The sequence below is a fragment of the Ambystoma mexicanum genome, chromosome 10, assembly GCF_040938575.1.
Source record: "Ambystoma mexicanum isolate Mex_15411 chromosome 10, UKY_AmexF1_1, whole genome shotgun sequence".
Lineage (NCBI taxonomy): Eukaryota > Metazoa > Chordata > Amphibia > Caudata > Ambystomatidae > Ambystoma > Ambystoma mexicanum.
In genome coordinates this window covers 452,331,666-452,356,170 of record NC_090932.1, presented here as the reverse complement: position 1 = coordinate 452,356,170, position 24,505 = coordinate 452,331,666, and the positions used below count along the sequence as shown (strand labels likewise).

The window sequence follows — 24,505 nt, the reverse complement described above, 5'->3', positions numbered from 1 at the left end:
CAATGACCACCGTAGATGCAGTGGTGTGCACAGAAAGTAAGGCAGCAGTAACCGCGGCAGCAGTGTATTAGGGTACAGATACCTAGATTTGATTTTAGCAGAGCGAGCCAAAAAGGCAGTCGATTAAAATACAGAAAGGCACACATTCAAATGCATTAATAACGAACACATAAATGTGATTTGTCTATGAGGAGAGGGGATAGTAGAGATGTCTACCAGAATGTAGAGTACATAGGTCCGATTAAAGGTGGCACACTGTTGCGAATGTTTTAAGCAACCTTAACGTCCAATGCAGTGACTGTGACACATAGCAGATGCCGGTAAGGCAATAAAGGGAGCAGATTCAGTGGACAAGGTAAGGGCGCAGGTGGAGTAGGTAAGACAAATATGGATGACTCACAACCTCATAAGAAACGAGCAGGGGGTATGGCACTGGGCTCTGGTCAGCTCAGGACATTCTCTGGACAGTTGTTGACCTTGCCCTCAGGGCCTTTCCCGGAAGGGCCGGCTTGCGCTTCACGGTGACTGATGGGTGGAGAAGTAGGGTGGGAGAGCCAATCATCCGGCTTCTCAGGTCAGATGAAGGAAGCACAGAGGAGGGGAGGCTTCAGAAGGCACAGGTGGCCATCTTGGAATGGATTCAGCCTTGTGCGCTGTAATGGTGGTTGAGGCTCAGTCAGAAGGACAGTCACAACTTCAAAATCCAAGAATCAATTTTAAATGGTTACCGCGCCTAATGCGCTAAGAATAACCCAGGGAGTCACAATTGCTAGGGCTAGGTGACATTGGACATTTTTAAGTGCAGGTTGACAGTATGGTTAGCTGTGTTCGGGACGTAATCATGTTGGGTGAAGTGTTAGAATGGAAGCAGAGGAAGTGAGCGACAGAGGCAGGTTAAATGTGAGGGAACATCATTTGCTAGCAGGCAGATGAGAGGTAGTTTAAGAGGGTAACTTGGAGGCGAAGAGGGCAGGCTTTTAGTTTGGTATTGAACAAATACGTGTGGACTGTTTCTCGGATGTCCGGGAGAATAGAATTCCATGCAAGTGGAGCAAGAAAAGAGAAAGAGCGGAAGCAGAAGGAGGACGAGGAGCCACAAGGGTAGTCAATGAGGCAGTGCAGACATTATGAGAAGGATAGAGAGTTGGATAGATACAGTGGTGCCTTACTGTGGATAGATTTGTGAACCAGGAGAATACATTTAAATATGGCCTTGTTTTGCCTTATCAGCCATCCAGCCTGGTGACGGTACGTGGCAGTAGGTGTGAAGAGTTCAAAGAGAGTTCTGGTAGCAAAGTTAATGATCTTGTAGAGAAGACATAAATCATAGCTGGGGAGACCAAAGAGGATAATGGCAGAGAGACAGTTGGACATTTTGATAGAATAATCAGAGGAGAGTTTAGGAAAAGAGAAGAAAATGTGGGTGTAATCTGCAAAGAGTTGGTACGAGAACCAAAAGGAGGAGATTAGTGCCCCAAGAGCAGAAGTGTAGAGTGTAAAGTGGAGCGGATCCACAGTAGAGCCTTGTGCAACACCAACAGTTAGAGGAGTGAGTTGAGAGGTTGTGTTGCTCTAGGAGACAGAGAATTGGTGCGGTGCAAGTTAATATTCAATCCAGACAACGGCTTGATCCCGAATCCTAAGAGGAAAGAGAGTATTAAGGAGATCAGAGTGATCAGCAGTGTCAAAGGCAGAAGACAGGTCAAGGAGAATTAGGATAGAGGATAGGTTTGAGTGCTTAGCAGAAGCGATGAAGTTGGACACTTTCATAAGAGCAGTGTCCATGATGTGACAGTAGCAGAAACCTGCTTGTAGCGGTCTCGAATGTTATGGATGTCTACGAAATTGGTAAGACGGTTGAACACAACCCTTTCAAACACTTTAAAGAAGTCCGGAAGGAGAGACAAAGGGCGAAAGTTAGCCGGTAGGTTCGGGACAGCCCCTTGCTTTTTTAGAAGAGGGATGACCGTGGCTCTTTTGAAAAAAGAGGGAAAGTAAGCGAATTTGAATGACAGCTTGAAGAGCTCAGCGAGGTGAGAGGCCACTTTAGTGGCAATAGGCTTGACTAGCTGAGGACCAAGTGGGTCTGATGGGGCACAAGAGGGGTTAGACTTTATCAATAGAGATAGCACTTCATCAGTATAAGTGTGACGAAAGTGGGAGATGGAGGCAGAGGATGATGGTGGAGTAGGCAGAGTGTAAAATGTTTTATTTTTATTGTGAATTCGTTTTACAAAAAGAAACTTTTTACACATAAAATCAATCAGTGCTCTCATCTAGATTATTGTCCATCTTTCAATCTTTTTCCTTTTCAATCTATAGGAGATCTTTGTCTGGGGTATTAAACAGACGTTGTCTACCAAGTTTATGAATTGCTATCCATAACTTTGACGTATCCTTCTCTTGCCTCCGTTGTTGCTCATTCAGTACAAACTCTAAGAAGTTTATTCCAGCACAAGTGAAGCGTGCGTTTCTCCCTTGTGCAGTCGGTCCAACAATCTTCGTTTGATTTCATTTTAAATTGTGTCATGTAACCGTTTAGTCATCTAGCCCTTTCTTGCGTCAGAGCTGAGCATTCAAGTAGCAGATGTTTCGTAGTTTCCATAATATCCTGTTTTTTGCAGAATTGACTAAGCCATTCGATACACCTCGCTTCCCTCTTTTGTGCAGAAATTAATTAGTCGGATAGGCATTGAGTCTTATTTTCATCAGGCTTACTCGAAAATGTATGTCAGGGAACTTCGTCAGGTAATTTGGCAACATATCTCTTTGCCGGTGTTCTATAGAGGAATTCTTTGTGATTTGAGTGAGAGTCGCTTTTCTCTCGTTTTTATCCAATTCAGTCTCTTTAGTTTTTCTTTTACTTTGTTAGGATTTGCAATTATCTCCTCAAGTGGGGAATCCATCTCACTTAATTGTTCCATTCAGCATTTTTTCCAGTTGTTGAGTAAAAGCACACTTTTGCCGTGCTCAGGTGGGGCTAGAATTGTATACCCATCTACTAGTTCTTTTGTTGAGATCTTCCTTAAGAGAGATAGGGATTTCCATCTCACCACCCCTAGAGTGATTTCAGCCTAAATTCTGCTCTTACTGCTACAATTGGCGTACATCGGGCAATTTCAGTATCGGTTTCCAGAATATACTTTCAATTTTTGCCCATATTCTCCATGATAGGTTTAAGCCTGCTTCACTTCTATATGTCAGAATCGGTGTCACTTTTTTTAATATAGAAAGAACGTACTGCGGCTATTGTGAATTTACCAAATATTCCGTTTAGGATTCCTTGAGAGCATAATTTCCTTGCCTTACCTAATAGTTCCAGTTCCCAATTCTTTTTGGCAATTGACTGACTGAATTTGATGCCTAGGTATTTTATGGTAGTTACCTTTTCCAGTTTCCCGTCTCCAATTTTCCATGTGAATCGTTGATCACTGGCTTTCTTGGATCCTCCTATCATCAGGATCTTGGTTTTGTCAACGTTTATTTCAAGATTGTTAGATACCATACAAGATTGTAGTTCTTCCAGCAGATGCTGCAAGCCAATTTGTGTTCTATCTACGAGAACAATATCGTCTGCATAACACATCATTGATATTTCAGTGTTGTTTATTTTAGGTGGAAAATGCTGTGCCTGTCTCAAGGCCTCAGGCAGATAGGCAATATATAGTTTAAATAGGGTGGCCGCCAGTGGACATCCTTGTTTTACCCCTCTTTCAGTTCTTATGTCCATCGTTCGATTTCCCTCATTGGTTCTTATTTTGCATGGAGGTGTTTGCATATAGGGCTTTTATGGGCTGTAGAATTTCCTCCGGGCAGCTCCACTTTTGTAATTTTGCACATCGTTTGTGCCGGTCCACCCCATCAAAAGCCTGCCTTATATCTATAAAGGCTAGGTGTATCTGCTCTTTGGTTTTGATGGAGTTCAATTTGAGCAGTGACAGAATGAACAGATTTAATTCTGTTCCAGTGCCTTATGTGAAGCCTGTCTGACGAGTGTCTATGATTCTCTTTCTGTCCGCCCATTCAGTCAGGTTGCATTGCAGATCTGCAACTAATATTTTCCCGATAGTATCAAGCAGTGCTATGGGCCGGTAATTTGAGGGATCTTCTCTCGTTCCTTTCTTAAAGATCGGTACTGTAATGCTTTTAGTCCTCGATTTTGGCAGTTTATTTTTGCTTTTGAATGTTCTTAAATATCTATTTAATTAGTACCAACCATTTTCCCAGATCTTTTTTGAGATGAAGGTTTGTTATCCCATCTGGGCCTGCAGCTGCGGAATCCTTTAGTTTTTTTTACTGTCTGCTCTATTTGTTCTTCGTCCATCATTGTTTTCCAGGGATATATCTTGTTTACTACATCGACTTTCATAGTCGGTGCTTTACTTCCAAACACCTTGGAGTAATGGTTTACCCAGTCTAGTTCGGTGACCCCAATTGCCATACAACTCTGTTGGTTCAATGCTTGATTGTTAATTTGTCCCACAACTCTCTTGTGGTAGCTTATGCTAAAGCTCGCAACATCTGTTCTCCTTGTTCCTGGTCTCGTTGCTGGCAGAACCCAATCAGCCAGTTCTTGTAATATTGTCTTCTTAATTTGACTATTTGTTGTTGCGTTATGCCCGTGAATGATTTCTTTATTTTTTTAATATCTTGTCGTAGTTGTTTCCTCTTCGCTACTACACTAGTACTGTATTGATGCTTCGGCTTAAGCAAGGGTAGCTTCGTTCCAGTACTTTTTGTTTCAAAGGTCTTAAGTAAAGCATCATAAGAGGTTACAGCGTCATGGCTTCTTACTTTTTCAATGTACCTCTTGGTCAGAACTGCGATGTCTCTTCTTTTTAGTCATAGGCGGTTCCCCCATGGTTTACTTCTAACATGGCCTGATGAGTATCACACATTGCCTGTTTTTTCCTTAGCCATGTTAGTCTCAAGATGTTATGGTCACTGGCACTTTGTGATATTACCTCAAATCTGTCCAGTTGGTGTAGACAATTGTTCAGGATCCACAGATAGTCAATTGTTGAGTTTAGAATGTCATTTGTCCAGGTTGGATTACTCCATTCACCTGACCATTTAGCATTGTTAGATGGTTCTCTTCTGTCATCTGGATCCATTTTGCTGCATTCGACTCGCTATGTCTCAGTTTATCGAGAATCGGTATGCCATGTTGGTTTAAGCATTTTAGATTGAGATCTCCACATATAATCAAGGTTAAGAGTGAATCTTTCTGCCAGTTCCTCAGTTATTATTTTTGAGATGCTTTTTAGCAGTTTCTGTGATTTAATTCTTAGCTGGTTCCAGTATTTATTCATTAATAGTAACCTGCTTCCGTTACTTGGCTCCTATTCTTGTATTTTAATTATTGCCATTGTACAAATGGGTTAGGATTTCCTTTTTTGGCGAATATGGTACCGTTATTTTGCTTTATTAACACCAGAAGCCATGAATGTAGTCTTCCATTGTGACCTTTTTGTGCAGGATTGATGAGTACCTCAGTTTTCACAGAATGGTTGTTCCTGAATCCAGGTCTCATGAAAACATATTATCGATGCATTTCTCAGCACTATTTTTGCATCGTTGAACAAGTGTCTGAATCCCCTTGTGTTCCAGGAGATTAACAAATCCTTTACCTTTCTGCCGTTCTTATTTTGCTAGTCCTTTTTGTTAATGATTAGAGAGCTTGCCAACCACGACCAATCGTCATTTTTTCTTGAGGCTCCTTCTTTATTCTGTTTATAGTCTTTAGACTGTTTTTCCATTGTGGTATTGTCAAATGTGATCTGAATGGTTTTGATACCTTTTTTCGTTGCGTTTTCTTTTTTGGCAACTTTTTCTTTTCTCACCAGCATTTTGTTTCCTTTAATTTGTCCTGTTTTTGTAGTGCCGTTGGGGTCATCATTACTGAGTTTTTTTTTTTTTTTTTTAAAGATTTGGCTGAATTTAATCAACCTTTCAAAATACCAAGAAAACATTCACAACACAATTACAAATTTATATAAAAAAATTGATTACAATACAAATTCATTACAATTGACTCATTAATTCATTATTATCAAAGTAACAGAATAATCTAGCAGCAAATAATTAATTGCACAAAGATGTAATAGATTTCCCAAAATGTGTTGTTTAAACAAGGCAAGAAAGTAGCACTCATATCTTATACAATACCAAGTCAAATAGATCATTAAAAAGAAAAAAAATAGTTAAAAACAATAAGAAAAGAGAAAAACGGTAGAGAAAGAACAACAGAAAGCAATCATTAGCAGACAATAGCACTCTGATCGTTTTTTATCTTTCCCTCTTTTCAGTTTCAATTTCGTCTGCCTCCAGATTTAAGCTGTGCAAAAAGTTGACTGCTGCAATCTGTATTGCCATGTTGTGATTGCCCAGCACTACCACCCAACATTCAGTTTGTGACAAATTCCCCAAATATTCACAATGTCTTGTGAAAACAATTTCACGTTTAGACCTAAGCATTATACACTCCGTAATCAGATGATTGAGAGTTTCGGGGATGGTGGCAATTTTGCAAAAACAGAAATTTTGGTCTAAACTCGCAAGGCGTTGTCTTGTTCTTATGTCGTTTGTGATCCACAAGTTAAGGCAGAGTCATAAAATACCACTACGATATTTAGGAGTGGGACACCGTATCAGATAAGGGGGTAAAATGCCTGCCCTTTTTGGTGGAAAGAGTATCGAGTCACCATCACGGAAGGTCAGACACTGCTCACAGGTGTTGATCCAGTCCAATTGATGTATCTTAAATTTTGCTTTGTCCGGATTGTTCGATAACAGATAAATCGTTATGTCAGCTTTACCCAGGATGTGATAATTTTATCTAGCCAATTGCTTACAAAAACATGTTTGGCAGAAAACAGATGGAATGAAAGTTTTTTTAGTAGTACCTCCTCCTTTGATGACAACAAACATTTCCGAAATAAGGCGCACAGGCGCCAGCTGTAATGGGCTTGGAGAGAAAGTAACCTGAGCTCATAGCTCAGCCATGCAATAGGAGTACTTTGCGGCAGATGGAGCACAGAACAGCAGAATTTAGCTTCCCATTGGTTAAATTTAAATGGGGACTCAGTTTGCAATGACTCAAGCCCGTATAACAATATCTTTCTGATTTTTTTGGTCCAGAAGTGCCAAACCGGCAAGATCGAAAATTTGCCAAATGTATGCATGATGATACGTGCTTGAGATATGGCTGATGTTAGCTTGGTCTCTATCCGTTCCAGCTGTCCATGCCCTTTCCACTTGCCATCAAAAACCATTCCCAGATAGCAGTAGCTTGGTACTACTTGAATTGGAATGCAACCGATGGTCCAAACAAAAGAGAGGCCCTTGTCTTCTAGGTGAGTATTGTGCAATTTGTGTTTTGGAGGAATTAATTGATAATTCATTTACCTTTACATACTCTTGAAAAGCATTAAGTAAGCATTGTAGGCCAACTTGGGTTCTTGAAATAAGAACCAAATCGTCAGCGTAGATTAGCGCTTGTATTTGAACATTGTTTATTTTAGGGGAGTCAGAGATTATTTTTGCTAGGAAGTCTTTTACATCATGAATATAGTAATTAAAGACTGCAGAGGCCAATGAGCACCCTTGCTTTAGACCTCGGTAAGTGGAACTTTTTTCTGTTAGAAGTCCATCCACGCTAATTCTGATACAAACTGATAAATAAATAATAATAATAATAATTTGGCATTTATATAGCGCTACAAACCCTCAGGTATCTGAGCGCTGCTTATTATTACCCACGGTGTGTGGTGCTCATTTATCGACCTCGGAAGGATGAAAGGCTGAGTTTGGCCCCGCCGGGATTCGAACCTGCGTTAGCAAGCTCTGCACAGATGTCAAAGCGAGCGCTCTACTCACTGTGCCACTTGACCGGCATGATGTCTCATGGTGTAATGAAAAGATAATGTCATATAAGGTGGACGGACAATTGTCTCTGAGTAGCTTTCCCAATAAGAGACGACGACTAACAGAATCAAATGCAGCATTTAAATCTATAAACCCAAAAAAGACCTGCTGCTTGCTTTCCTGGCAATGCGCTTTAATGGCTTTGATGGTCAGAAGATGTTCGTCCCCATGCCCGCAATGAACCCTGTCTGGTTTGGGTCACGATGATCACTGATCCATGTCCAGCTGTTAAATTCACGGAGTACTAGCCTAGTAAATATCTTGCCTGGAGCATCTAACAACGCTATAGGGCGATAGTTAGCTGGAGCAGTTCGATCGCCTTTTTTGAAGATGGGAATGATGATAGAAGATTTCCATGAGGCAGGTATGTTACGTGTTTGTAGTATGTCTTTGAAAATTTTGAACAATATATTTGTCCAGATTTGCGGGTGTGTTTTAAGCATCTGGTTTGATAGCCCGTCCGGGCCTTCCGCTCTTGAAGCGCTGATTTTCTGTATAATATTGTGTATTGTTTCATGTGCTACGTCCACCTGTCAAGTTGATGTAGAGATTGGTCTATAGGGGCGACTGGCACATTGAGAGTCAGCATATAAGTTAGAAAAATGGTTTATCCATACTTGCTCAGATGCACCGTTTAGTTGGGCATCAGCTTGAAGATGGCAGGTGTGATTGTTTAACAGAAACCACATGCCAGAGGAGTTTTTATTATGCATTGCGTGGGCCATGGCTTCGCTGTCTTGTTGGAATATAATCGACTTTCTACCGAGAAGCCAATTTTTATATTTGCATTTCACAGTTTTCAGCTCTTGCCACTTGGAGGTTGACATAGAAGTGAGAATTTGTCTTTTGAGCAACCTGAATTCAGCTCTTTTTCTTGCAATAATGGAGTCAAAGGCATGTGGATGTCTAATAATATTGCCTTTTGGAATTGCTATTGTTCGAGCAAATGGATTTAGCAATTCAGTGTACTGATTTCTATCTGGGACATTTAAATTGTTATTGACTAGATGCTCAAACTGACTCAAAGTGCCATGATTCCACTTCATGAGGTGTTCACTCCCAAAGACGCATGATAGTAGGCCCCATTTCGTTTCAGCATTTGTGGCAATTTTAGTGTGAGGATCAGTATACTGTGGTCACTCATTGGATGTTCTTTGATGATTAAGGTTTCAATCCTTTGAAACAGAGCAGTGTCAACGTACATGTAATCGATTATGGTGGTAAAGGGACCGCGGTGCCATGTGCGATGGGGAGGTGCATCACCCTGCACTGCGCCATTTACCATATGGTAATTTCGATCATGCATGAGTGATTTCCACTTGGACACTGCTTGATTCTGGGAACTGTCTTTCCAACAATTTAGGTTTAAGTCACCCAATATGATTGTGTGAGTAATTGAACTATCCAATGAGATAAGATGAAACAGTTCATCTAGGCCAGCAAAAAACGTATCAGCCATGCTAGCAATGTTTCTGTAAACATTGATTAAAGCAAATATTTGCTGGCCATGGAGGATTTTAACTAGCTGTAGATGTATTCCCACAGGCCCAGGGAACAATTGAAAAATCTGCTTTCATATTTACTGCGATAAGGAGGCCAGATGAAGGACGACCTCCAGTCGAAATTGCAGGAATAAGTGACAGTTCATAATTGTCCCACACTGGAGGTTTAATAAGCCATGTCTCCTGCAAAGCTATAATGTGAAAAGATTCAGGCATCTCTCTGAATGCAGTAGATAGATGATTATGCCCTCGATCGCGCCTAAATCCTTGGTAAATCTTAGGTGCGATGATGTTTGTTTTAGTTTGAGCATTGCGAGGGTCCTCCGCTAGTAAAAAACCCATATTAAACAAAAGCATTTTGCTATGCCAAATTGAGTTCCAAACAACTCCTGATGGTATCCAAAGTCTCACCACAGAGAGCGGAGTGTCGGTTAGGAATTCAATCTGGTCTATGTCAAATGTAGATATGCTGGACAAATCATCAATTTCACCAAATATATTAAGTACACTTTGCCGATTGAGATCATAGACTGGGTAGTTGCCCTCTCTACATTTTAAGAACAGCGTGTGGAATTTAGCACGCTGAGGATGTAAATGCCGAGAGGGCAGTCAAATGTCATTTCTGCTAGGCGTCCATTTTGAGGGAGCCACAGTACCAGCTGTTTTATTTTGCCAATCATTCCTTTGCCTCTGAGTTGGTCTTGATTCGCCTAAGTTGACTTGATTAAAGGAATCAGCCAGATCGTTTTCTCCTCTGGACACCATATTCGGACAAGAAGCTACTTGTGAGACTGCCATTGCAAGATTGTTGGATAGATATTCGTCCACTCTTTTTTTCAGTTGTTCAGTTAGTTGCTGAGATAGAGTGCAATCCAGCGAACATGGTTGTTGCGGTAATGGTGCAAAGGATACTGTTTTGTGTGGCCCTAGAGGGGCCACGGCCAACTGTGAGGGCACAAGTAGCCCCAATGAGTCAGAGTCCACTGCTATTTGGCCATTAAAAGTTGAAATTGGATTGCCGCATGTGGAGGTAGTGGGGACCTTCTGAGCGTCACGAATGGCATAAATCAACTGTGTTAATGGAGAATGTATCACAGCTGATCTTATTTTGGCATTAGTATCTGTACTTGGAAATGGTACCAGGTTAATTGCCTCAGCCATTTTGGCTCGATTAATAGCGTTTGGACCAGACTCAGAAGGCCGATGTACTTCAGCCAAAGTAGTTGATGTACCAAGTGGTTTAAAAAGGAGATTGGAAGTACTTTTGGCATTGTTATCTGATGTTGGAAGTATTGCCTGTTTGGTAACTTCGGCTGCTTTGGGTTGGTCAAGGGTGTTTGAAGCTGGAGCAGGAGGGTGAGGCACCATAGGCACAGCAGATGAGTTGCCAAGTGCTTTAAAAAAAGAATTCAAAGTACTTTTAGAATTTTTTGTTCCAATCATGTTTTTTGTTTTCTTGATTGGAATGGTTGATTTTTTTTTATTGCTTTTATATTTGGGATTTTTGGATTTCAATGGTTGTAAATGACTTTGACCATCCATGCAAGCGGATTGCGTCTTGGGGATCTCCACTTGGCCGAGAGGCACTTTGGCACTTACAATTGGATTTGGGACAGACAAACCAATTTCCTCCTCATGAGGTGTCTCAAGACCAATAATACCAGAAATTGGTGGAAGAGGACAGGGAGCCAAAGTAGCCAGAGCCACCAACGGCGCAGTAGTTGCCGGGGAGTGCGCGGTGGTAGGATTTAAAGTTTCTATATCCACATGTCTGGGGATCATTATAACAGACTCATCCGAGCCTTCCCTACTTGGGGAGGCTTTGATCAGCTGTTGCACAGACAACCATTTCATAAATTCCTCAAATTGTAAGGTTTGTCGCATGACTTTAGAATCTAAAGATTCAAAAAGTTTGCACAAACTGAACACAGCTGTATTAATTGCTACAAGAGCAGGTTGTATCAATATCAGAGATTGTGCACTATTATCAGTAGGGTATGCTAAGTTAGGACGTGGCATTGTTAGCGCAAAGGATTTAAGCATTGGTGGGGCATTCGCATGCAGCACGTCAGAGGATGCAGAATTGGCGCTGGATATACATTGAATCCCCGAATAGAGTGATCAGACTTATTCGGGCTAGCATGAATTGAGAGTACCATGGAATCGGAGAAATGCTATTGGGGAAAAAGACAGCCTCGAGTTGTGGCCCCCTTGGCAATTTTTAGTGGATTCCATCATTGTCAAATCCGATATAGACTGCGTGTTAATGGGCCTGGGTGGAGTGCATTGAGTAACATTGACTTTGGCATTGGTCAAGGGGGAGGGAGTGTGAGTCTCACTTGCTGGACTCGAAACTGGAGACACAGGTAACATTATGTCTAATCTAGAGTTTGGAAAATGAAAAGGGAATCTTATTTGCATGCCGGCAGACCGAGGTGTGATCGATGTGGCAGAAAAAAAAGTTTGTGGAAACAGAGCAGAATCAGGGGGGCCTTGTGATGTCAATTTGGATTGAGAAGCAAGTGATAATGGTACAATGGGAGGCATACAGGTTGTTAGTTTGTAGGAAGTGTAAGAAGTCATTATGTAGGATCTTGAGATCACAATGTTACAGCACAACACAACACAGAAAAATGAAAGCAGGCTGAAGTCCGAAAAAAAAAAAGAAAAAGACAGATCAACAATATTAAAGAAATCAAAAAAGGGCCAATCTGAGTGCCAGTAGAGCGCTTCCCCCAAGCGTTTATGGCCTTGTGAATGAAGAATTAAAGAAACAAGAATAATTCAAATGAATGATCCCAAGCTTAGCCTTAGCTTAGCCGAGACTCCGTGTCTATGCGGCAAAGCGGTACTTATCTCGAGTACTTGCCCGAGATGCGCGCATGCGATGCGCGTGGGTCACTTCAAATACAAAATCCAATAGTAGACCCAGAAAACAGGCCAATCCGTGGCAAATGGGGGCGGGCAAATACAGACTGTCAATCAAACTGAAGCAGTCCTCAGCCCCTCACGGATCGTCGCGGCCACGTTTAACAGCAGGACTTCAGGAGAACATCAGCGCTCTGTGAAGCAACAGAGAGAGCTGCGGCAAAGCGGTACTTATCTCGAGTACTTGCCCGAGATGCACGCATTACTCAGTTCTTTTACTTCATACCCCCTTTTTCTTAGCTTTGCGGCTCCTTTTAGTAATTTGATCTTTGTTTCAGCAGAGTTTAGATGAAGTATTACTCTGTCAACTCTGTTTTCGTCTAGATATTCGACTACCTTGATGTCTGTTGCAATTTCCTTTAGTTCCGTTACACAATGGGCCTCATTACGACCCAGGCGGTAAGGGGTTTACGGCAGCGTAAACAGCGCCAACCCTTACCGCCTGAGTACGAGGTCCCTTAGCGCCATGGCGGATTTAACACCTGCTTATAGCAGGTGTTAAAATCCATGGCGCTAAGGGACCATGGAGTTAATTACGCCACCGTAATTTACGGTGGCGTAATTAACGCCTTCCCCACTCCCATTATGCCCTATGGGGCAAAAATGGGAATGGGGAAGGGTAAATGGGGATTGGGGACTTACCGCCCCGCCAAGGTCGGAATGGGGCGGTAAGTCCGCCAACCACCATGGCGTAAACGTAGTTTACGCCATGGTGGTAAAGTCACGGCCCAGGCGGTAACTTACCGCCTGGGTCGTAATGAGGCCCAATGTAAAAGATGTAACACATTTTTCCGGTTCAAGTTTGTTTCACTTTTTTCATTGAGGTTATTTTCAATCACCACTTTTGGTTTATTTTCCCTCATGTGTTGCGTGTCATGCTCTATTTTTGCTGCCATCTTCCCCCACCCTCTGGCCCCTTTTTTTTAACCCCCTCACCTTACCAGTTGCCGCAGCCGCATCCGCTCCTTCCCCTTGCCTCCCCGCAGGCCTTCCCTTTCCATGGCAGCCATCTTTGTAAAGGATTTTCCTTCGTTCAACGGGACGAGTGCGACGTCTCGTTGAACAAATGAAAATCTTTTTTTTTTTCACACCCCAGGTTACCGCTTTGGTAGCCTATGGTGCTAATGGCCTTAAGCCCCCATTCCAAGGGCTCAAACGGGGGATAGCGGCCTGGAGCCCTCATTAATGGCACTTGTTTTGCTTTGTTTCTGTTAACATGGGCTGCCGGGCTGTTTCCTGCCATTTCAGCACTTGGAAAGGGAGCTTAATTGCACATTCTTTGAAGTCTCATGATCTTCTGGACCGTTGACAAATGACCAGCCTTATAACAACGGAGTTGGGCTAAAAGAGCTTTTACCGTTTTGTGAGAGGGATATGCTATTGCTTCCTTGTGTCCAGAATCGCTCATAGGAGCTGTTTGGATTTACTTGGAATAAGGCTGGAAATGTTTTCCTTGATTGAAAATCCCAGCTTGCGAGAAAGATTAATAGTCTTTTGATTGTTTTCGTAACAAAACGATGTTCTCTCCCATGTTATAAGTCAATTGTCCAGATAACGGTACACCAGGTTGTTTTGGCAGCGCAGATGCGCTTTACCGCCAGGGCCAGACTGGGACAAGAAATAGGCCCGGATACCCAAAAAAAAGTGTCCCACCCCTTGCCTAAAAAATGTGGCCCTCAAACCATCAACTGTGAATCGCGTCAATTCACAACTTTACGGAAAATGCTATCCCAAAAACTCACACCTGGATAAATTGCCCTTTGCAATAGGGTGGCCACCTTTTCAAAATGGCTTTGCAGGACACTTTACGTGCAGAGGCTCAAAAATGGTTGTAGCACGCAAGATTTTATACAGCGTCATTTGTTTGCACCAACATATGGATACTTTTGTTTATATATGACGGTTGTGATGTTTAAATCTATACATACATACAATTCCCACATGCACACAGATATAATTTTTTTTGTTAATGGTATTTATTTAAAGCATGGGCCATCATATGGCACAGTACCTCTGCACATAGCATGCTGATTCCCCATACTCTAAAACAGTCTATACTTTGCCTCCTGCACCCCCACTCCGCACACAGCCATCACAATTCAGGGATTCCACGACTGACAGATATGGCATAGTGAGAAAATAATTGGCCCAGGGTCACACGGTCAATTAAGAGGTGAAGCTGGTATGTAAACGAAGTTTGCAGTCTAGACACTTTTGACCATATACATCATCAGCAGCAGAGGATTAGCAGCTGACTGAGAAGATGACAGGAAAGTCAGAGAATAATATAATCACAGATAAGTGTGCAGTGTGCATTCCACTGTCCTGCCTCACTCTCGAAGACCTCCATGCATTCCACTGTCGAAACGACTGAATTAATCATGTGTGACTTGCATTACCCCTTTTATGCCAGTCGCACCCTTCCTACAACCCAATTCATGGCGTCACAAAGGAAACCCCAACCTTGCCCATCAGGCCACCCCAACTCCCATGTCCCACAACAAGGCCACGCGCATTACTAGGCGGCAAATATTCAGTTATGCAATAATGATACGAAGTTCCGATGGAAAGCTACCAGGTCTCATGCAGTACCTGCAATACATAATTCGTGTTGTGTGCTACACTACGCACCAATGCACCCCTGTGCTAAGCCATCCCCCCAATATTCCCCGGTGATCCTGCACATATGTTGGTCCAAAACAGGCCTCCTCCTCCCCCCTTTCCCATAGCAGCTTCACGGTCCCCAAATCCGGAGTGGCTTTCATTACACCACGACTAGTCACATTATGTTTCCCAATGCCTGACACATTTGCACCACTTTTTTATATTGAAATCGCCACCCGCTCTGGAATGCATAATGTCCCTTTTAAACTTGCGTTTTATGTCAACAAACTGTGCACTTTAATGATGTTTGTGCCGCCCCAATAACAATAGTATGGCGCCCCGCATTGCCCGACCAGCGCGCGATCATGGCAATAAGAAAGTGAGCACACTCATTGCCTAAACTTCAAGCACATAGTAGAAGATCACTCAATGGGAACCAACCCAGCGACAAGAACAGAGTCTCACCCTCACTACGTTGCTGTGTAAACGCTGTGTAATTAAAGTCTCTGACATTACTGATGGTGCATGGAAGTCGCTTGCTCGCCTTCAAGTGGATCTTTTACACAATCGCTTTATTATCTTTAACTTGTGCACCGTTCACATACAAATTCAACTAGAAAAGCTGGCACTTCACGAAATCCACCAACACAGATAAACAGGCTGGAAATGTAAACAGACGCAAGGCAAAGAGAGCAATGCACAAAAGAAAAGAATTCAAACCTTAAACAGGCTCAACAAAAGACCATGCACGGCTTGCAACCTCTGCTGGCCAAAGAGTGAACGAAATCAAAATGGATGTAGGGATCCGGTGTTGGACACTACTTGTACTGTTTGTAACAACAACCTGTGCAGTATATCCAGCATGGAACTGAGGGGCGCGTGCACGCACGAAACTACCAGGATCTAATTTAAACAGTTCAAATAAAGCGGAACACAAGCGCAACCCTGAAAGCAAAGCATAGGCCACACACCAGTGAACTTACCAACAGTGCAAACACCATCCTAGGCCGAGAGCCACGTCCCCTCCACGCATCAGCTCTTACCGCCGACCTTTAGGCAAACTCTGCTTCTAAAACTGGAACCCAAGGCGACACTCACCGTCCTCACGGCCTCTCCGGTGGCAACGACCTCCGAAGGCAGCATAACCCAAAACTCGGACACTAAGAGAAGCGACGTTCTCATCTACTCCGAGCTCTGTTTCTGGGCACACTTTTAGAGGGGAGGCACACTGGCAGCTGCAAGCCTGGTAATCTGCTCCTTCATTGCCCCTCTATAGTCGGGGGCTGTCCGGGTCCACACATCCCAAATTCCTGTGTGGTCTGGGTGGCACGATGGCACAGCCTGGTGCAGCTTTCAGACGCTGCTTTAGTTGTGGACAATGGTAGGGAGTGTACACAGTCAAGCGCGAGCCGCCCAAAGCAGAAATGCGCGCGCTGAACCCGCGCTCAGGCTGTGTTTATTTCCGGCCTGGGTCCATGCGCAGTGCGATCAATGCGGGGCAGGGTCACCATTATATGTGGCTGGCTGAGGTTATCTGACCCTAGTCCTCAGCTCCGGCTGCCCGCTGCAAAAAAGCCAAAATAAAAAAATTATACCTTTTTTTTCTTGCTCAAACCGGCCCAGGTGTGGGGCAGACACCAGGCCTCCAGGGATTAATGATGATTTCAGCCAATCCGACCTTGACTACTGCTAATACCTTTGTGAACATTGTTACGTCGTAAAGTAAACGCACACATGCGCGAGCCTCGTTCTCGGTCGCGCATGTGCGGTATGAATAAAGACAGTCCGTACGGCAGTTGCCGCCGGGACCTTGTACAGCAGACGTGCCTCCGTGCCTCTATGAGTGAGTGCATGTATGCGTGTGAGTGAGGCGGCCCGAGGCACGGGCTTAGCCACAACAAACATGTGAGGTGCCAATGCAATCCTAAAATTAAGCACCTTAAAATGAAAAAGGGTTGCGTCCACTTTGAATGATAAGTCTTATAATGTGGTAATGCTAAACTTTTGTGGTTTGACAAATGGGTTCACAAGGCACAGTTATACAATTGTTCTATTGGTCTTGTTTTTTTGGTACAAGGAAATAGAGTAGATTTACATGACTTTAGGGGATTGGATCTATTGCTTCCTTTTGACGAAGTGCCAGAACTTCGATTTGTAGCAGAAGATGGTGTTCTTTTCACATTTCACTGTTGCATGGTCAGGGGTTGTGTGGCTTTTCCCTCAAGCTCTATGTAGTAAGCCTCCTTTTTTGTGCTTATCACCCACTTGTCCATGATGATCGCTTATCATGCATGGGTGAGTGATGTTAATATTTTCTCCTACTGGAGTATCATGAGAGGGGATCCCACCTGGGAGTTGAGCACCTGGATGCCACTGTTTTTAGGGGGAGACTGCACCTCTCAGAGTTTGGGCTGTAAATCGTCCTCGTCCACACCGTTGCTGGTGCTGCATTGTGAAATAGGTTAATGTGCGTCGCCCTCAGTCTACATTCCATCCAGTAAGCAGGTTAGCTAAACTCTTCAGAAGTCTGAGCAAAGGATTGGCCTAAAAAGGTTTGTGGTTTAAGCCCTCCCCTCTTTACTGATAGCTCTACCACTGATATGACCCAGCATTTTAAGAGCGTTGTGCCCTTTCTTTGCCTTCCCTAATGCTTCATCTACAGCCTTACCAAACAGTAGGGAATTTTCAAGATTCTCATGAAGTAACCTTGCTTGCGTTTCTGGCTTGAACACTTTGCCCTGCTGTCTCCTCTGCATTCAAGGTATTTTCAATAGCTGCATTTGAAGTTTGTATCCATTTCTGCAGGAACTCATGAAAGGCTATACGCAGGGTGTCTGCAACGTCCTTAATTAGGGCACCAAGTTCATCCTATTGTGCCTTGTTATAGAGTGCCTTGTCAGGTCCCAGTTGCAAACTCCTGTGGGAGCTGCTGACCCCACAGACCCTTTTCACAGGTGTCCTGTCTACTACTGCCTTTATTCTTCAGTTGCATTCAAGACCCTTGGGAAAGGGAAAGGGGAACTGGATAAAATGAAAACATTTAAAAAACGAATCTGATGAGCAAACGAAATGGGCACAACCACAATTCCACATCCATTCTAATTGTCCTATAACTTCTCACTAAACTCGATTCTCTAAAACCTCCTATAAGTCCCTTGAGTAAAGCAACCTCCCACGGGTAAAGCAACCTCCCACCTTATACAAGACCGTTGCCCAAACTGATGTACCCTGATCTCCTAAAGACCTGACAGCCATTAATGCTGCTGCCTTGCTACCTTAGTAATGCAGATACTGAATGCTGCCAAAGTAGCAATATTTCTGCCAAAAGAACACATCTTTTGCTCTGTCTCGCAAGTGGATGTTCTGAGGTGGCGAGAGGTGTGTTCATTTTGTCCTGGTGATATTAACCGCTATATGGAGCTGGGCTTTGCTGAATGTGCTGCAGGGCTGAAGGTTACGGTTTGTACTTTTCTTTTGATGCAGGCATTTACCACTTTAGTAACTGGCAATCTCAGCAAAGAGGATGCTTTGCACTTCATTACAGATTGCATCAGTGGGATGTAATGAGCCAAAGGGTTGCAAAACGCAAGCACATCTTCAATGAAGTGTATATCCTCTTCCGATTCCTGTGTCTGTATACCAAATCTGCCTGCTACCCTTTTTGAGTAATGCAGTATATTCAAAGTGGTCCCATGTAGGCGAGGTTGCAATCGGAAGCCTAAATCCTTGGGAGGATCCATGGGGTAATCGTATGGGTTCCCAAAATCTCCATTGTCTAGTGGGATCTCATCCTCCTGATCCTCAAAGTCGTCCTCTTAATCATCATCCTCCTCCTCATCAACTAGGGGATTTGCAAGGGGCTCTATATTTTTCCTTGTTTTTCATTTGGGACAGGCTCAGCAACTGGTGTTTCCTGGCTGTGTGTTTGCATCCTGCGCTGTCTGTCTTGTAGAAAGGTGGCAATCTTAGGCATAGTCTGAAAATTCTTCAATGACCATGATTTTTCAGCGCTCCCACCAGTATGGGTGCTTTCAGGCTTCAGACTGCTTGGGCCTGAGCTATGGAGCAGTCTTGTGGTCGCCAGGAGGTTTCTCCATAGACCTGCTGGACTGGGTCCTTTGGTGTTGGGGGCTGGCTGCAGGGTTTTCCCTTTCAGCACCTCTTTTCATGGCTGCCCTCAGTTGACCTCAGCCCTCAATTTGTTGGGCCTCATTAACCTCGGTCTAGGTTGATGCTGCATCCGGCGTTGACTAAACTTAGTTACATAGCATCGGCTGCCTAGTTCTTGACCCTGCACTATTTAGGGGTCTTTGGTTTAAAATTTCTACATGACAGGCCCTTGACTTCGGCATGGCCTCTTGGAAGTCAGTTTTTACACAATCTATATGTGTTCTTCCAAGGGAACTACTAGTTGCACTCTTGGCAACATTTAAATTACATGTTTTTCATGAGTGCGTTTAAAATGGAGAAATAGTGAATCTGCCCACTCTCCGTATGGTATACCTTTTTCGGTGGTTGGTTTCGTTGAGCATCGCTGGTGTGGCTACTCATCGTCCACTTGTTCGAGGTTGATCGCTACACCAAATAATAGTATTGAAGAAGCAGTTAAATGGCATTAAATAGCAAATTTGTTTTCTTCTGAGCTCAAATTCGGCCAACTAATAGCACAAAGAAACCAATCTATGGGCGTCGACGCGTGAGGGATCATGGATACCTGTAGATCAGGATTAGGGATAGCGTGACAGGAACGCCCTGGTCGACACCCTTTTTGATTTTTTAAAAACAAAATGTAAATAGGGCGGTCCAATCACTAGATGGCAGCCTATGCAAAGCATATGAATCTAAGCATTAGCAATATATATATGTACACAGATATACATACACAATGGGAAAGGACAATGGCAGCTTTGTATTCAAAGCACAGTCATAACTGCTTTTCACTGAGTGATTGGATTGAGGACGGAGGAATTTTGTTAAGCCTGTTAACTTCAGAATGTTTTAGCAGTTAAGGGTACTTTGACCATAATCCTTTTATGGAAAAAAGCCAAAGGAGAAACCAAAGGCCCAAGTAGCCACAATGTGCAACAAGATGGTAGTCAATAGCCATGAGCTGGGTAGAAGAATCTTGACATCAACTCTCGTCAAAATATATATAAAAAAATATTGTTTATTATTGTAGATGTAAGTGTTACCCAGCTTGCGTGTTAAAATGTACAATGTTTTCTGTCCTTGTGATCCGTGGGGTCACTATATGATGATTCCAGGGGTGATAGCTAGATCACAAGCAGTAGAGGTGATCTGGAGATTGTCTTTGTATCCTGCCTATGATTTCTGCAATTTACGAGTAAGATGATAAAAACATGTTCCTTTTCTATCTGACATGCCTTTGCCTGGTTCTTTTGGTTCAGAGACTCGAAGACTTCATTGGTCTCTATCTGAAAATGGGGATAAACTCAGTGAAGGGCATGAAGAGTTGGATGCAGAAGTAAGCTACTATACATATACAACAAGAAAAGCAAGAACCATGCAGCTTTTCATTGTAAAACGTAATTTGACAAGAGTTTCTGCACTTATGTCATCAACCTTGGCAGAACAGGTTTGGGCCAACAAACAAACACTTAGAGAAAACGAGACCCCACACAAAGGAGTGCCTACCATGCTATTTAATCAGCCTGAACTGGCTTGCCCACTTGAAACCCGGCCACTTGTTTCATACTCCCCCTTTTTCCCTTCCTATTTCAGTATCCAATTGGTGTTAAGTTTATACTCGCATGTCATATCCTGCAACTATCTTTGAAGGAACACAATGACTTCTTTATTGCTGTTCCACTTGATTTATATTGTATTACCTTTGATACCACTTTTTGTCTCCTTCTGCAGGCAATCTTTCTTATTTTGGAGGGCCCTTTTATTGCATTATTTAATCTCATATTCCCCTATACTAAAGATTAAATTGTAATGACTTGTAACTGTATGCTCTTATTTTCTCTCTTATCATTGTAGTTGTATTTTTATATTGGAATATGTCCATAGCAGCGTTTTCAAAAGACAACCATAAATATCCGACAGTGGGCTCGCTACAGTCAGCATATAGTATAATAATATAACAGCCAAGGCCAACCAACAGTGGGAAACCCCCGGCGCCATAGCTCACAAACTAATGAACAATATAAAAGGTATTAAACTACAAAACTCCTCCTCCCTTAATCCTGCAAAATGTAGGTTTAATGACCATGGCCAAAAGGCTAGCAGGATTATATTCACCGCACAGTTTAATGCTTATCTGCATGAAAAGGGTTTCTGCAGAAAAATACCAGACAAGAGACAGAATCCCAAACATCATGCCTCCCTTTAAACAGAAAAGCCACCTTTTACAAAGGTACTTGTTTCAAACAGTTCCCCAACCACCAGACTATCCATCCTACCAGTCACTTAGTATAGCCACCACCTCAGCTTTCACTAGTTTCTTACGGGTTTGTCGAGCTTCCTGTGCCTCCTCCCTGCTCAGTGACTGCGGCAGGGTCTTTACATCATCCAAATTCCGAAAAAACAAATGTTCTGTTCCCACTTAGTAATCTAAGTCTACTAGGAAAGAGTATTGTCACTTTCAGGTTCTGGTCTGCAAAGGACCTTGAAGCCAGTTGTAATGCCCTCCAACAAATAGCTGCCTCAAAAATATTTGGGACAACAAAAACCCTCTTCTCACCAAAGTGAAGTTTATCCCTATATGCTTTCTAGAACCCCATCCCAAATGGACCATAACTGTCAGGCCAATCCCTCCCATACTAGGTATCATCTATAACGACCTTGGGTTGTGCAATATCATTTGGAAAGTCGAAATGGGCACTGCAGAAGCCCCATAAATTCAGATTCCTCCACCTCCTCTCCTTTGGAACCTCAAGCACAAATATTGTTGCCCATTAGTGGTTCTCCAACTGTTCAGCACAGGCTCCAGCTGATCTGTTGTCCTTAATCAGGGAGCTGCTGAAAACCTTCAGCTCCTTGAGCTTATCTTCTTGCTTCAAGGAACGAATTTACATGAACCTTGAGTCACGCCCCAGTGAGTCAACGTAGGAACATTTATGGTTGTAGAACCCTAGACGAATAATACCACAGAAGACATACAAGAACTGATCAGAGAGGAGCTACTCACCCGCACATTGAGGCTTTACCAGGTCGAGTGTCTGGCACAGTAAGTCGTGAAAGGGTAGCGGCTCGATTCCCATAGCCTCCATGCGTTCACACTGCTCCTCGTAGAAATACTCCATCTCATACATGGAAAGAACACCGTCCCCATCCATGTCCATGCATCGGTACCAGTACTCAATACTAGAGTGTAAACAAAATAGAGGAACTGATTGCACAATGCCAGATATTGCTTTCATTTTTATTGAATACATATTTTACAAATTTCCCAGTTCCTTATGAACTTCGTAAAGCCTCAGATTTCCTTGGAATCTTGCTAACAGGACAAATGGTGTGTAATGCCATGAGTTATATCTAATTGATGATAACATACTTCTGAATGCATCCTGGGCTGGTTTCATTTTTACATGTTAGTGAGGGATGGGTACACCATGTGGCGTGCTGGAGTAAGGAGTCGGGCAAAGGGGTGACATGTTCACAATAATCTTTATTTAAATAACAATGAACAAGGCCTATTTTTCCCCCCTATCCTTAAAGGGTTTTCCCAACCTAACTGTAAGGGTGGTTGTCAAACTCAAAGGGCCTGATTCGCAGAGCGTTTTCCAATGGGATTGTGACATTATAAAACGTTTCTGTGAATCAGGTCTAAAGTGTCCTCCTACCACTTACGAAAGACATTAACATAAATAGCTCCAGGAGAATGTCTCCCTTTTCCTGGTTCAATGGGATCAGCCCTGGGGGCCTATTTCTATTACTGTTTGATAATATTTCAACCTCTGCACTTGTAGAGAATAGCAGGAAAAATTTGCATGAGAAATGTGCGAACCACAAAAGGTTCACACACTTCCCATGCAAACACGCATTCAAAACCCCTACATACCCACACCCACAACATACCCACAACACTCCCCCACCCACACCCCCACCCAGACCCCCAACATAGACAAACCCTTCTTACCTTTTTTTACACGCTGAATCCCTGCGGTATAGTGAGTGGGGTGTGGTGTTGCGGGGACAACCCTGCAGCCCCTGTTTTTTTTTCCCGGGTGTGTTGCGGGGGTGTTCCATGCAACACCCTGCTCACTACACCACACAGTATATTGAGCGGGGTGTTGCCGGAGACACCCCTGCAGTCTTTTTTTTTATACTTACCTACAATGCTACCACCAAAGGTTTGAACTTTTGGTGTTCGAACCTTTAGTGGTAGCATTTTTGAGACTTTTACGGTCAGACCTTTTTTTTTCGGTCCGATCGTACAATTCCAACATAAAATGCGTCAGTGTTTCATTTACTAATCTACAAAGGGGGCATACACCAGATCTCAATGTTGACCACAAGCGAGTGTACCATGCTGTGTGCAAAATACTTAACCTAAATTGGATATATAGCGAACATTCGTAAGGTGGCTGGATTTCATCTAGAATATTTTTACATTTTCCCATTATATTACAGGGTAAACATTCAAGAACGTTCTTGAGTGAGGAACCTTTCAACTCCAGCTTTTGCATAGTTTTTCTCTTTGCAGTCACTTGAGTTCAGCTTCTGAGGTTCGTGCACACTCAGGGGGATTGTCCCAAAGGGATTTAGCATTCAACATATGTAGCAGTTGTTTCACAGGGGTTACCCAACCACAACTTTTAGCACCATCCAATTGTAAAAGACTTCCTAAAAGCATCTCTATAAGGGGCTAAACCTGGGGAAGACCAAAGTCTTAACCAGTATAGTGCAGGTTTGAGGGCAATCTGGTCAGCTATGGGCCAAATTTGTAGGCCCATTAGGACCAATGAAGTAGGGGCATTTTTTTGTAACAATAAACTCTTTAAAAAGATATTCTCAATTGAAGATAAAGATGATTTATTGGTATAGCCCCAAATCGCAGATCCATACAGAGCTGCTGGCAAAAAGCTTGTTTTTCAAACAGTTGTAAAGCCAGTGAGATTGCCCCAATGCCATGACTCGAGAAGAAAGAATAAATACCCCTGCTATATTTACCTAGGTTTATTTCAACTATGAGGAGTTGTTCCGGCCACCCACCCGATTCATGAAACCCAATCCCCAAGTAATCAAAATACTTGACTTGCTCCAACTTTACACCATCTACTGCTATTTTCGATGGCAGGATTTAGCAAAAGATGATTGGAAGACTATAACTTTAGTCTTATTAGCATTCAACTCTTGTCCGAGCTCATTACTCTTTTTCATAAAGATATTGAGAGAGGTTTCCAGGCCCTTTGGGGACGTAGCAAGAATCACTGCATTGTCTGCAAAAAAGAGGGTTGGGCATCTCTTGGATGAAATTCTGGGGGCATCCAGTGCATCCACTATACCTTGAATGTACATCGAAAAAAGGAATGGTGCCAAGACACATCCTTGGCAGACCCCCTTCTGCACGTTGAAGG

At 43.0% G+C, this 24,505-nt stretch overlaps 1 protein-coding gene across 3 annotated transcripts in view; it reads right to left on the bottom strand.

Moving 5' to 3' along the window:
* Positions 1–24,505, bottom strand: part of PPP2R3A (protein phosphatase 2 regulatory subunit B''alpha) — a 564,984-nt gene that overhangs the window by 13,730 nt on the left and 526,749 nt on the right. For all 3 annotated transcript variants that reach the window (XM_069618015.1, XM_069618017.1, XM_069618016.1), the window contains exon 10: positions 22,114–22,289. In XM_069618015.1, the coding sequence (XP_069474116.1) occupies positions 22,114–22,289 (176 nt within the window). The remainder of the gene's footprint in view (positions 1–22,113; positions 22,290–24,505) is intronic.